The sequence below is a fragment of the Suricata suricatta genome, chromosome 7 (genome assembly GCF_006229205.1).
Source record: "Suricata suricatta isolate VVHF042 chromosome 7, meerkat_22Aug2017_6uvM2_HiC, whole genome shotgun sequence".
NCBI classification, from domain to species: Eukaryota; Metazoa; Chordata; class Mammalia; order Carnivora; family Herpestidae; genus Suricata; species Suricata suricatta.
In genome coordinates this window covers 139,701,500-139,714,500 of record NC_043706.1, presented here as the reverse complement: position 1 = coordinate 139,714,500, position 13,001 = coordinate 139,701,500, and the positions used below count along the sequence as shown (strand labels likewise).

The following is a 13,001-nucleotide window of genomic DNA, read 5'->3' as shown; positions in this document are numbered from 1 at the left end:
GGACTTTAGGGGCTGGGCCGACAGTCTCCGTAAGGCCACTGTCTTTGCACCCCATGCTGGAGCTCTGAGATCACTGGGCAGGCGCTGGGGAAGGAGATGGAGATGAAGTGGGAGAGAGCAGACACAAGCTGGAAATCACAGGCAGCATACCAGAACCCTTTTCATGCCCTTGGTCTTCATGATGTCCTCCCGAAGCCAGGGCCCATTCTGAAAAAGCTGAGCAAACACACCTGGCCCAGGAGTCAGAGACTCTGAAGAGGGACCAGGAGACGGCGAGACAGTTTCGGACCTACCAGGCGCCTCATGCCAACCCCACGAGGCAGCTGATGGACAAGGGTGTGGACACTGCTCCCCTCCCACCTAAGTAACAGCCCGAGACATTGGGGGATGGCATTCTGGGCCATTTGGGCAAGCAGCCATTTGCAGAATCTCCACAGCTAGTAAGAAGAATTTGAGGGGAAGTCTTAAAGTAAGAAATGTGTTCAGTATGGGCGGTTCATCATCCATTTCACTGGCCACGTTTCAGAGTGGGAGGGGCCACAAACATCACTGAGTCTTCTCCTTCTTCACAAATGAGAAAGTCTAGTCAAAACTTAAGAGATGTTATAGACTGAATGGTTATGACCCCCCATCTGAATAGTCTTACCGACCAACGGGATGGTGATTGGAAGTGGGAGGAGGAGGAGGACCTTTGGGAGGTGATGGGTCATGAGAGCAGAGCCCTTCGTACCCCACGAAGGAGGCCTCAGAGGGCCCCCTCATCTTTTCTGCCCTGTGAGGATGCAGCAAGAAGGCCACCCAAAAACCAGGAAGAAGGGCCTCACCAGGCACCAAATCTCCTGACACCTTGACTGTGGACTGCCCAGCCTCCAGAACTGTGGGAAATGCATGTCTGTGGTTTGCAGGCACCCTTAGTCTTGGTGCCTTGCAGCCCAAACAGATAAAGGCTAGAGATGAAGTAATTTTCCCAAAGACCTTGGGTGAGGCGAGTTGGTGAGAGGTCCAAAGACCCTCTGTCTTCATTTCTCACTGTGCTCCCAGGTCAGTGGCTTACCTGGGCATGGTGCGGACTCACAGCGTGATTACTGAATGGATGGTGCTCTCACGCACTGACTCTTGAGTCAGAGGGTGAACTAAGGTAATTCTTCCGTTATTTACTTATCACTAGCAGAAACTTCAAAATCAAAATGACATGCAGCATTCCCTGTTTATCTCGTAATATTTCTTAGAGTCTGTCTTCTTAGTTGTAAGCTGATTATTCTTTCTTCTCTCTAATATATGCAGTTTCTTAGATCCAATAGATAAATCTTTTCATATCTAAAGTCTGAACCTTGTCTCAGAGTATCTTATAGTCACCAGACACCTACTTGTGGACTTAAGCACTATTCATGTCGTTTTTAAGGGTCCTTGGCACACCCCTGCCTCATTTTCATTGTTCTTGGAACCAAGTCCATCTGAAAAGTTTTTTTCCAAGTATATTTTATTCTTTTCCCCCTACAGACCTGGCAGACCTTTTTACTTTCTCCAGCTTCTAGCCATCGGGAAAGATAAAGGGGAAAATAATCTTTGACCCTGTGTCTTCACATATTCTTCCTTTCCATTGCAAATTGCCGTTCTCTCTCTCTCTCCAGAAAGGGTGGGAGGTCCCAAGCAGCAGCAGGTCTGGAAACAAAGCATGCTCTTCACCTGACATTGCTGGCTGAGCACGAGGGGTCAGAGATAGGATGGCATAAAAACAATCAAGCTTTTAAGAGTATGACTCATTTCTCCTGTTAACCCCTTTCCCTTCCCGGGGGTGTGGGTAGAGAACCAGAAAATACAAAATGATAGTATTTCGTGGCAATATGTTCTGCTTCCTGACTTTCAAAGTATGTGTGAGGGCTGCAGAGAACATCTCTTCCCTCCAGTAAAGAGTCTCAGCCCAGAGAAGGGACCCTGGAGCCAAGACAGAGGTGGGGCTCAGCGTGTCCCAGGCTCGGCTCCTGAGCTCGGCCCGCGGGACCATTGCAAGCCTCATGCCTCCTGAGCTCTTCTCTCCGTCTTGGATGAGCCAAGGGGAGGGGAACCGGGGGCTGGAGGGCTTGGCTGGCTGTCCCCTTGATGGCAGGTCAGTTTCTAGACCGTTTCTGAAGCAAAGTATCCAGTCAGCAGAACTTGTGTTTTGGGCACTACGCTGCTATGGAGAAACTGCCCTGGTAAAAGCCTACGGGAGGGCCAACTCTTTGCCAGAAGCCGTGGGGTAAATGCCTCGCTTCCCCAGCTCTGTCTCTGGATCATCCGGATTTCAAAGCATGACCTTAGCTGTCGTGCCTCACAGAGGACAGAGGTGTTTCTTCTCCCAGGCTGGGCCTTCAGAACTCAACCTTGCAGCCCCTGTCTGCTGTCTGTCATTCTCCTGTTCTCCCCTGTGCTTCTGGAACCTCTTACACTTAGCCTGAACTGACACAGGCCAGACGCTGAAGTGACCGAAACAATAGAAGATGAGCCTTTCAGGATATGGTGACAGGAAGGGGTGGGAGGCGTCAGGCGCATGATTACAGTCCAGGCCTGTCCTCTCCCTGAGCAGATGAGGTCCTGCAGAATTTACCTTCTACACCCCTTTTAGTCTTTACCTTTTTCTTTAGGCTGGATTCTCTTCCCCAGAGGCAGAGCCCATGGCCCAGCCTTCCTTCCAGAAATTTTACCTTAGCAGATACTCCCAGGACGGAAGCAGCTGCTGGGAGCGTGGCCCAGGGAAGGAAGGAAAGTCAGTTCGACCCCAGGCCCTGACCCTGACGCCCTGTGAGGCTGGTGGCCACGATCAGCATCTGGCTTTCCCTTCCCTGTGGCCCTCTGAAGAGCTGTGCCAAGTGGACCTCGGAGAGGTCTCCCTGAGAGACTGGTTCGCAGTCTCCCAGGTCAGGGTGCCACCGTGGGGCCAACAGCCTGCTCCTCTGGGTGTGTGCCTGTGCCCGATGGCCGGGCGGGTCCCCGTGCACATCACTGGAGCAATGTGCTCAGGATGGAAAGGGAGGGTGGTGAGCACGCTGTGCTGCGGCAGCTGTGGGCCCGGCTGCTGTGCCGATGGCCCACGCGAGGTGGCCAAGTCTGTGGGGTGGCATCACGGCACGCAGCCCTTGGCCCTCAAGTTTTCCTTTACAGGGTTCTTGCCCGGCTACTTACGCCCAGCAATTAGCTGTTCATACTCCCCGTCAGACTGGTCCCCAGTGTCATCCTTGGGGCCCTTTTGAATGTCAGTGAGGACAACTTCAAGGCTTGACTAGGCCTCTGCAAGCTTTCACTGGATCTGTACCCTTGCACTTGGAGTTGGTAGGGAAGGGGAGAGGGTGGATAAGTAAAAGTTGACCACTCACAACATAGCATTATGGCAGCATTTTTTTCAGTGAATGTAGACTAGCATCCTTTTTGGCTTTACCTGTCATTTTAGAATCTCATTAGAAATGTTAAATAATGATCAACTTAGCTTTGTTTGGTTAAAGAAGAAATGATGGACGATCTCAGGAGATTTTCAGGGGGTTACAGAAAAATGTGAGCTGAAAAGTTTTGTGTTCTGGAATTATTTGTTGCCGTTTTGGTGTTGTGAGTTATTGGTAGGTGTCAGTTTTTATTGCAATGACTAGGAAAAGTGTAGATGACTGTATTTATGATCTTACGGATATCAGAACAAAGCTGTAACACCTAGTGAAACGTCTGTTTTCTCTGTAAAGTTTAATGTTAGTTGTGTTCCGTTCTTTTCCTGGTCGATTGGGAGTCATACATTTTGCTTACTATGTCACAAACAGGTAGACTTAAAAACAAAAGCACATTAATTTTTTTGTTGATCATGAAGAATCATCCAGAAAGTATTAAGCTGTAGAGGCTGCACTTGCGCTATTTCCTATCCTTTTCTCTTCCTCTTCTTTTGTTTTTAAGAAAATCCCTATATTTATTGAGGAAAACTTGACAAATATAACTATATGTGTTTCAGTATATTACCTTGCTGATTCACTATACATACACACTGAAGAGTTATTACCAAGATCAAGATCATTAACACATCCATACCTCACATATTTACTGTGTGAGTGTCTGTGTCTGTGTGCGCACACGCTGAGATGAGAACATTTAGGATCTACTGTTAGAAACCTTCAAGCATACAATTCCGTATTATTAGCCATGGTTGCCATGCTGTATGTTAGGTCATCAGAACTGCTCATGACACTTGTTACAAAGGACATTTGTACCCTTCGACCTACATCTCCCCACTTTCCCTCTCCCCAGCCCCTGGCTACCACCACGCTACTCTCTGTTTCTATAAATCAACTTGCTTGCCTCTCTTTCTTTTCTTCTCTTCTCTTTTCATTTCTTTTTTCTTCCTACCCCTTCCCTTCCTTCCTTCTTTCCTTCCCTTTCCTTTTCCTTTTCCCTTTCCCTCCCCCCCTCCCTGTCATTGGCCTCCTCCTCCTCCTCCTCCTCCTCCTCCTCCTTCTTCTTCTTCTCTCTCTCTCACTCCCCCACCCCCCACCTGTAGGTGGTACTGTACAGCACTATTGCCTCCAGGGGCGAGCGGAGGTCCCAGCATTCTGCAGGGAGCCTGGAGAGAGTGGACTGCCATAGTGAGAAAGACATTCATCTCCATTTGTAAAAGAATGATATTTCATTGTTGTAGATGTGTAAAATTATTTGCATCTGTTTTCCTGCCAGTGTTTTATTGCTTTAAAAAATGGGGATTTCAATTATAAATTTAGAAATTTGATTCACGGAATTAGAGGTGGTCCCTGAGGAAGAGCTTGGCTCTCAAATATGGAGAAAAATTCCTGGAGGCGGAGAGGCCGTCACGGGTCGGGAGGTGGAGGCGGCCAGCTGGGGGTGTTTGGTGTGTGTGCAGGCAGAGCACGAGCTGTGACATCTGAGCTGCCACCAGGGTCCGCCGCAGTAAGCAAATTGGAAATCATTTTCCTACAAATAGGGGGTGACAGGGGTTAGGAGAGTAATTCCAAGATTGCTGCCCCAGACATACTTATGGGTCCTTTGAAATTTGAGGTTTGAAGTGTTTATTTCATGAGCTAGGCCATCCTATAGGACAAAATATGGCCTTGCCTAAACATACGGCCTCAAAACAAAGATTGATTATCAGCCTTAGACTGAAAACTGATCTGGTCCAAACTCACTATTTTTCATGGGATAAATTTTCTGTCTTTGCTCAATGCAGCAGTTGAAAAATACCGAGTTTTAATATTCTGTGCTGAATGCCTTCCTAATGTTTTCCTTGGTGCCCTCTAGAAAACAAGTATTCTTCTGCAAGACAAGCTGCATGAGTGCTGTTTCAGCTCTTTCTCTGTGGCTTTGGAGGAAGGCCAGCAGAAGAATTCTAGAATATAATGCCATCATTGATTGCTTCATAGAGATTAATGGGTTTACGTGCATTGGAGTAAATTCTAACTTTGTTTAAGGCTTATACTAATGCAGAGATTACTAGGCTGTTCTTGAAGACATTGCCTTCGAGTAAATTCTAATTTTGTTTAAGGCTTATACCAATGCAGAGATTACTAGGCTGTTCTTGAAGACATTGCCTTGTTTAGAATAGATGACATGCATAATACAGGGGGTTAAAAAAGAAAGAAAGAAAGAAAAAGAAAAAAGGAAAGGTGAGGTTTTTCTCCCTGGAACTCTGTTTCTTTTCTTTGTGTCTGACTGTTAGCTCCTACTCCGTCAAGTCTTAGAGAGAGTTGAGTCTTAGAGACCCCCTGCACGCTGATGAAATACCACAGGCTTCAGTGACCCCTCCAGCTGCCTCTGAGTATCGTATGTTTGCATGTGTCTTTAATACCTGCTGTTAGAACGTCAGCACCATCGGGCCAGGACTTTTTAATGCTCAGTAGTTCACGATGCCTGGGGACACGGCAGAGGTTGCTCACAACTGCCAACACTACTGTGTGCTCACTGTGTGTTTACTAGGTGCCTAACACTCTGCGTGGACTCACTCACATCATCATCACAACAGCCTTACCAGCCAGGTGTCACTGGTCCCACTTCTAGAGGAGGAAAACGAACCTTCAAGAGGTAAGTCCCCTGTCAAGGGTGACAAACTTAATAAACGGCAGGCTGGCGTTCATGCGGCTGTCTAGCTCCACGGGCTCTGCTCTTGAACATTATACTGGAGTGCCTGTGAGTAAATATTTTTAGAAGGCAGGCGAGGAGTAATATCCGGCCTCAGCTCTGATGATCTGCTCGCATGTGGGCTGGAAAAGAAAACGGCCCACACTTAGTGGCTCTAGGAAAGCACTGCAGTGACAAATGCTTCAGGGAGCTGGTCCACCCATACTGATGACACTTACTATTCAATTATTTCATTCCTGGGACAAATGGGGGTAACGATGGAAAATTCCAAATGAGGCATATGGGTGTTTCTTGAATTTGATGTGAGGTATGGATACCGGGGGCTTCTCATGGTTTAATAAGACAAAGAATCAAAGGCAAATAATTATCAGAAATATGCAGCTAAAATTAACAGGAATTCTTCATTCTATCAGCAGCACTGTGACTTTTTTCCTCTATGACATTTCTATTTTGTTCATTCATTCATCCATTCATTCTCGTAGAGTTAACACACACTCCTGTATTAGTTGCAGGGGTACAATGTAGTGACTCAACAATCCTGTACCTTTCTTAGTGTTGATCCTGATAAATGTCCTATCAATCCCCTTCACCTGTTTCACCCACCCTTCCTCCTGCCTCCCCACTGGTAACCATCGATTTGTTCTCTAGTAAGGAGTCTATTTTGTGGTTTGTCTTTTTTTCTTCCTTTGTTTATTTTGTAAAATCCACATATGAATGAAATCATATGGCATTTACCTTTTCTTGACTGATTTCTTTTTGCTTAGCATTGTACTCTCTAGATCCATCCAGGTTGTTGCAAATTGGACATTTCATTCCTTTTTAAGTCTGAGAAATATTCCGTTGTTTGTATCTGTATCTATGTGTCTGTACACCCATGTATGTATCTGTATCTATGTGTCTGTACACCCATGTATCTATCTATCCCACATCTTCTTTGTCTGTTCATCTGTCAGCAGACACTTGGGCTGCTTCCATAATTTGGCTGTTGTAAATAAGGCTGCAATAAACGTAGGGCTGCACATATCTTTTCAAATTAGTGTTTTAGTATTCTTTGGGTATACTCAGAAGTGTGATTACTGTATTGTAGGGTTGTACTATTCTTAATTTTTTGAAGAACAAAAAATGCATTCCCACCAACAGTGCAAGAAAGTTCTTTCTTCTCCACATTCTTGCAAATGCTTGTTGTTTTTTGTGTTTTTGATGTTAACCATTCTGACTGGTGTGAAGCGCGATCTCACTGTAGTTTCGATTTGTGTTTCCTTGATGACGAGTGATGTTGAACATCTTTTCATGTGTCTGTTGGCCGTCTATGGATCCTATTTGGAGAAATGTCTATTCATGTCCTCTGCCCACTTTTAAATTGGATTATTTGTTTTTTCGATGTTGAGTTGCATACATCCTTTGTTTATTTTAGATACCTTTGATTGGCTGTGTCATTTGCAAATATGTTCTCCCATTCAGTAGGTTATCTTTTAGTTTTGTTGATTATTTCCTTTGCTGTTTAGAATATTTTTATTTTGATACAGTCTCAATAGTTTATTTTTGTTTTAATTTCCCTTGCCTCAGGAGACACGTCTAGAAAAGTGTTCATATGGCCAATGTCAGAGGGATTACTGCCTGTGCTCTCATTTAGGATTTTCCTGGTTTCAACTTTCGCATTTAGGTCCTTAAGCCTTTTTGAGTTTATTTTTGTGTACGGTGCCAGAAATGGTCTGGTGTCCCAAATCACTCCTTTGGGTCCCTCCTCATTGCGCTGGGGGCACAGGAGGGGGCTGTCTCGTTCTGCCATCTCCTATGTCCCACACTCAGCTGGGTTTTAAACTCCATTTCATATTTATACTCTGCAGGTTAATGTGAATGTCCCATATGTGACCCCACGGCCAGGACGCAGCACTTCAGGGCAGGGGACCGGGTTCTCCTGCTGCAGCCTGGGCCCCTGGCCCCCCACCAGACCCGGAGGGGACTCCCCTTTTCCCAGGCATGCCAGCAGGGCAGCCAGCCCCAGTCCAAGAAAGCCCTGCAGTTAGAGATGGGTTGATGGGATCCCTCTCCATCCCGGGCTGAGGTTTGTCTCCTGTCCGGACACAGTCCTGTGCTTCTTCAGCCATTCTTTCTTCTCCCTTTCTCTCTCTGCAGAAGGGAATTCCTCCCCTCCTTGTCTCATGGCCCATTTTATCTTCCCCAGTTTGCAGTCACACTCCTATGAGGCTGTCTTCCTAGTAGACTCTGTCTCCTTTCCTCCCAGACTCCTGGGGTTCAGAGTCCTTTGGCTTCAGCCCTTCTTTGTGTGAGAGACACAGAAAGTATGGAGCCCCTACTTCTCCGCCATGTTGACCCAAATCCAGTATTTTACTATTTTAGGTGCAAATGTGAATGGGATGGGTTTCTTAATCTCTCTTTCTACAACTTTATTCTCAGAGTATAAATATGAAATGGATTTCTGCACATTGATATTATAGCCTGTGACTTTACTGAATTGATTTAGCAATTCTAAGAGTTTTTTGGTAGAGTATTTAGAGTTTTCTACATAGAACATCATGCCATCTGCATATAGTGAAATCCTACTTGTTACTTACCAATGTGGATGCCTTTTCTTTCTTTCTCTTATCTGATTGCTGTGGGTAGGATTTCTAGTACTGTGTTGAATGAAAGTGTTGAGAGTGGACCACCTTCGTTTGTTCCTGACTGTTGAGTAAAGTCCCTCAGGTCTCCCCCATTGAGGATATTATCTGTTTTCATACATGGCCTTTATTATGTTGAAGTATTTTCTCTCTAAACCTACTTTGATGAGGGTTTTTATCATGAATGGATGTTGTTCTTTGTCAAATGCTTTTCCTGTGTCTATTGAAATGCTTGTGTAGTTTTTATCATTTCTCTTTTTGGTGTGATGTATCATGTTGATTTGTGAATATTGAACCACACATGCATCTCAGGAATAAATCCCACTTGATTGTGATGAATGTTATTTTTAATGTTTCAGTGGATTCAATTTGCTAATATTTTGTTGAGGATTTTTGCATGTATGTTCATCAGAGATATTGGCCTGTAGTTCTGTTTGTTTGTTTGTTTGTTTTTGTAGAGCAGCACTGTGATCTTTGAAATACTTGAACTTTTGGAAATCTGGCATTTCCTGGAATGTGTGTGGTATTGCAGAGCACTGGTTCCAAAGAGTGTCACTGGCTATTTATCCTCCGCCTAAAAATGAGGAAAAGAAACGGGAGGTTTACTTATGTCCTGGGAGTTGGTGCACACAAAGCTCTCTTCTCGTGTTAAAATAGGCATTATTTTATAAAACAATAGATTTTTGCTGGTAGATTCTAGTTTTTTGGCTGAGTTTTCATTTTTGTTTTTAACGTATATGCTTGAAAGAATAAATAATCAGTGATCACATGTTGAACTCCCCACTTTCCTTTTCATTTCTGCTTCATAAAATTCCAAAATTGGGGACCCACTGATCCTAAGAATTTTAAGTCAGTGAAACTTTTTTTGGTTATTTATTTAAATGTTTTTGATGTTTATTTATTTTGGAGAGAGACAGAGTCAGAGTGTGAGCTGGGGAGGGGCAGAGAGGGAGACACAGAATCCAAAGCAGCTCCAGGCTCTGAGCTGTCTGCACAGAGCCCAATGCAGGGCTCGAACCCTCGAATGGTGAGATCATGACCTGAGCTGAAGTTGGACAGTTAACCAACTGAGCCACCCGGGAGTTTCCTTTTTTTTCTTTTTTTGGACAGTTTTAGTATAGATTCATGTAGTTATTTTTGTGTGTTTTCCCCATCCTATATGTGCTAATTTCCTTGCTGAAGGAAAGGAATCAGTAAGAAAGTGCGGAAGCAGTGGGGGACGTGATGACAGCCTGCAAAGTGGACGGCTGTCCCGGGAGCCCCCTGCTGCCTGGCCAGGCCCTGCTGTGCGATGACTCCCACCCGAGTGGTGGGATTGAAGCAGCATTTGCTTGCTCTTCCTCTCTCTCTTCCTCTTTTTTTTTTTTCCTCTTCTCTTTCTTTCTTTCTCTCTTTCTTTTAAGAAAAATAAAAGCATTGAAAATGCTTAACCTTCCTGTAAGAAGAAATTAAAACACTGCTTTCTTGTTTTCTTTCCTTTTTTCTTTTTACAAAATGTCCCACTAGCCTTATGTCAACATGGCTGTGTAGACAGAGACATGGCAAAGACAACTAATGGCCATTTCATAAGGAAGTGTCCTTTTGCAAAACGGAGTTGATCTGGTGGAATAAAGCTTAAATGCTGGTGGTCAAGGAATTAGCATTCATGTTTTATTAGATTTTTCAGAATTGGGTGATTGTCATACCTTCTATGGGCTGAGTGGGACATCACCGGAGCTGGTGGCATTTGTTGGCTAAAAACATTTCTTACCCCTTCCTGTTACTCTATGTTGATCACATTTTTTACATGTCCATAGTGAGTTGTCCATGTGGTTTTCCTTGAAAAGTGTTTTGAAATGGGTGCTAACAGATTTATCTTCTGATCTGTTGTGTATAGCGTAGTGGACGTCACTAGATTTTTAAAATAACTTTTGAATATGTAGTCTTTAAATTTTTTTCATGCTAGTAAAAGTGTAAATTACAGCAACCATTTGGACAGGCATTTTGATGATCCCTACCAAAAATGGAAATACACATATCCTCTAATGCATGTTTTATTCATCTCTGATATTCTGTCCCACAGAAATAAGTGAGCAAGATACAATGGTGTGTCTTTATTACAGAATTATTTTTAAAATTATTTTTATTATGTTTATTTGTTTTGAGAGAGATGGGGGGTGGAGGGGAGAGAGAGAGAGGTGGGGACATGGAATCCAAAGCAGGCTTCAGGCTCTGAGCTGTCAGCACAGAGCCCGACGTGGAGCTGGAACTCACAAGTATGAGCTCATGACCTGAGCCGAAGTCGGACATTCACACCCAGATGTCCCCGAACTATCTTCAATCATGGAACCCAGAGGAAATGGCAACGCCTCCTGGAGGAAGAATGTTTCCATAAATTCCGATGCATGTGTACACATGACACTAAAAGAAAGAATGCAGCAGAGCTCTAGGCCCTTCAGTGGTAGATGTTTTGTGACGTGTTACTGAGTACAGAGTGGAATCGTACAGCTTTTAGTATGATGCTATTTTTGTTTAAACAGAAGTATAGATTGATATGTTTATGCACATGCATATATACATTACATAAATATACACATATGTGGCATGTATGTATGCATTATAATGCCATATTAAAGGCTCTGGACAGATGCACACCAAAATGCTAATAGCGCTAACTTCTGGAGAGGGTCATAAGGAAGCTGTTGGTAGTGAGGGGAGGTCCTTTCATTTTTAAAATGTATGCACTTAATGAAATAAAAAGCAATGCATCCCTAATTTAAGAAAAAAACAATATTGAACGGAAGACTGAAGGAAAGCTCTCTCTAATGGCAGATAATAATTTGTTAGAGACTTGTGTGAATGCACCATAATAGCTACTGAAAATCATTTGAAGAAAGACACGCTTTGCAAGTACAATCGAAGATTATGGTTCTTTTGGGTTCTCCAGCAAGCCTGTAGACCTAGCGGGTGGGGGTCTACTTTTATCAGTTCATGACTGTGGTTTCCTCAGACACCAATCATTTTGTGGCCGCTCACCTCCAATACACAACAGACGGATGGGACTGAGGTTGGACAGGTTACTTCACCAGGTCGCCAGCCCAAATTAATGTGAGCGTTGTTGGATCTAAAGACAAGTGTAGTGGATGCCAATACAGAGCAGCTGTTTCCTCGGTGAGTTAAACAGCGAGTGGCATCTCTGTACCCTGCCGCCGCATCAAGTTAATTACTAGCTCCAGCGACAAAGACAAATACCCGTGTGCAGGTGGGAGTCAAGTGCTAATTTACTATTTTGAGAAAAGCCAATCACATTTATTTTGGTTTTTCACTCTAACATTAAATCTACTTCTGACCTCCAAGGAAATAATTACCTATTTTATAAAATCATTAGTTGTACTGAGTAGCATTTAAAAAATAGCAATGTCTCTTATGGTACTCTGGCACTTTTAAAAACAACTAAAGAGGGGCACCTGGGTAGCTCAGTGAGTTAAGCATCCAACTTCGGCTCAAGTCATGATCTCAGGGTTTGTGAGTTCGAGCCCTGAGTCAGGCTCTGTGTTAAAATTCTGGCTCTCCCTCTCTCTCCCCTTCCCCTGCTCGTGCTCATGGGTGCGCTTGCTCTCTCTCTCTCTCTCTCTCTCTCTCTCTCTTTCTCTCCCTCTCTCTTTCTCTCTCTCTCCCCAAAAAATAAACATTTAAAAATTAAAACAGGGGCGACTGGGTGGCTCGGTCGGTTAGGCCTCCGACTTCGGCTCAGGTCAGATCTCACGTTCGTGGGTTCGAGCCCTGCATCAGGCTCTGTGCTGACAGCTAGCTCGGAGCCTGGAGCCTGCTTCCGGTTCTGTGTCTCCTTCTCTCTCTGCCCCTCCCCCTCTATGCTTTGTCTCTCTCTGTATCGGAAAAAAAAAAAAAACATTAAAAAAAAAATTAAAACAAATAGTTGAAGAAAATCACTGTGCCAACATGCTTTAAAAATATGCTAAGCCCACAGTTATTATATCTGGCTGAGCAGTAATGCTGTCGCAAAGAATAATACTTGCATTCCTCTAAGGAATACTTGGTTTATCATGGACTTTGAAGTGGAGAGTGTCCCTAAATATCCAATTTTTCTTGAGGAATAAAGCAGTACTATAACTTTATAAAAAGGTATTTCAGTGGTTTAACTACAAAAATGACAAATTTATGCCTCAAAACCTGCCTAATTGTTGAAACCCTCTGAAATCATATGCAACATTATCTTCCCTGCTGTAGAATTTACATTAATGTTATTAATTAATAATGAGATTTATCTTTAAATAACTTTTT

At 43.9% G+C, this 13,001-nt stretch overlaps 1 protein-coding gene across 1 annotated transcript in view; it reads left to right on the top strand.

Moving 5' to 3' along the window:
* Positions 1 to 5,963: 5,963 nt before the first annotated feature.
* PRKN (parkin RBR E3 ubiquitin protein ligase) overlaps positions 5,964 to 13,001 on the top strand; it is a gene marked incomplete at its 5' end in the record, with an annotated part of 1,091,762 nt that continues 1,084,724 nt past the window's right edge. The window contains one exon of the mRNA XM_029943267.1: positions 5,964 to 6,042. Coding sequence (XP_029799127.1) covers positions 5,964 to 6,042 — 79 coding nt within the window. The remainder of the gene's footprint in view (positions 6,043 to 13,001) is intronic.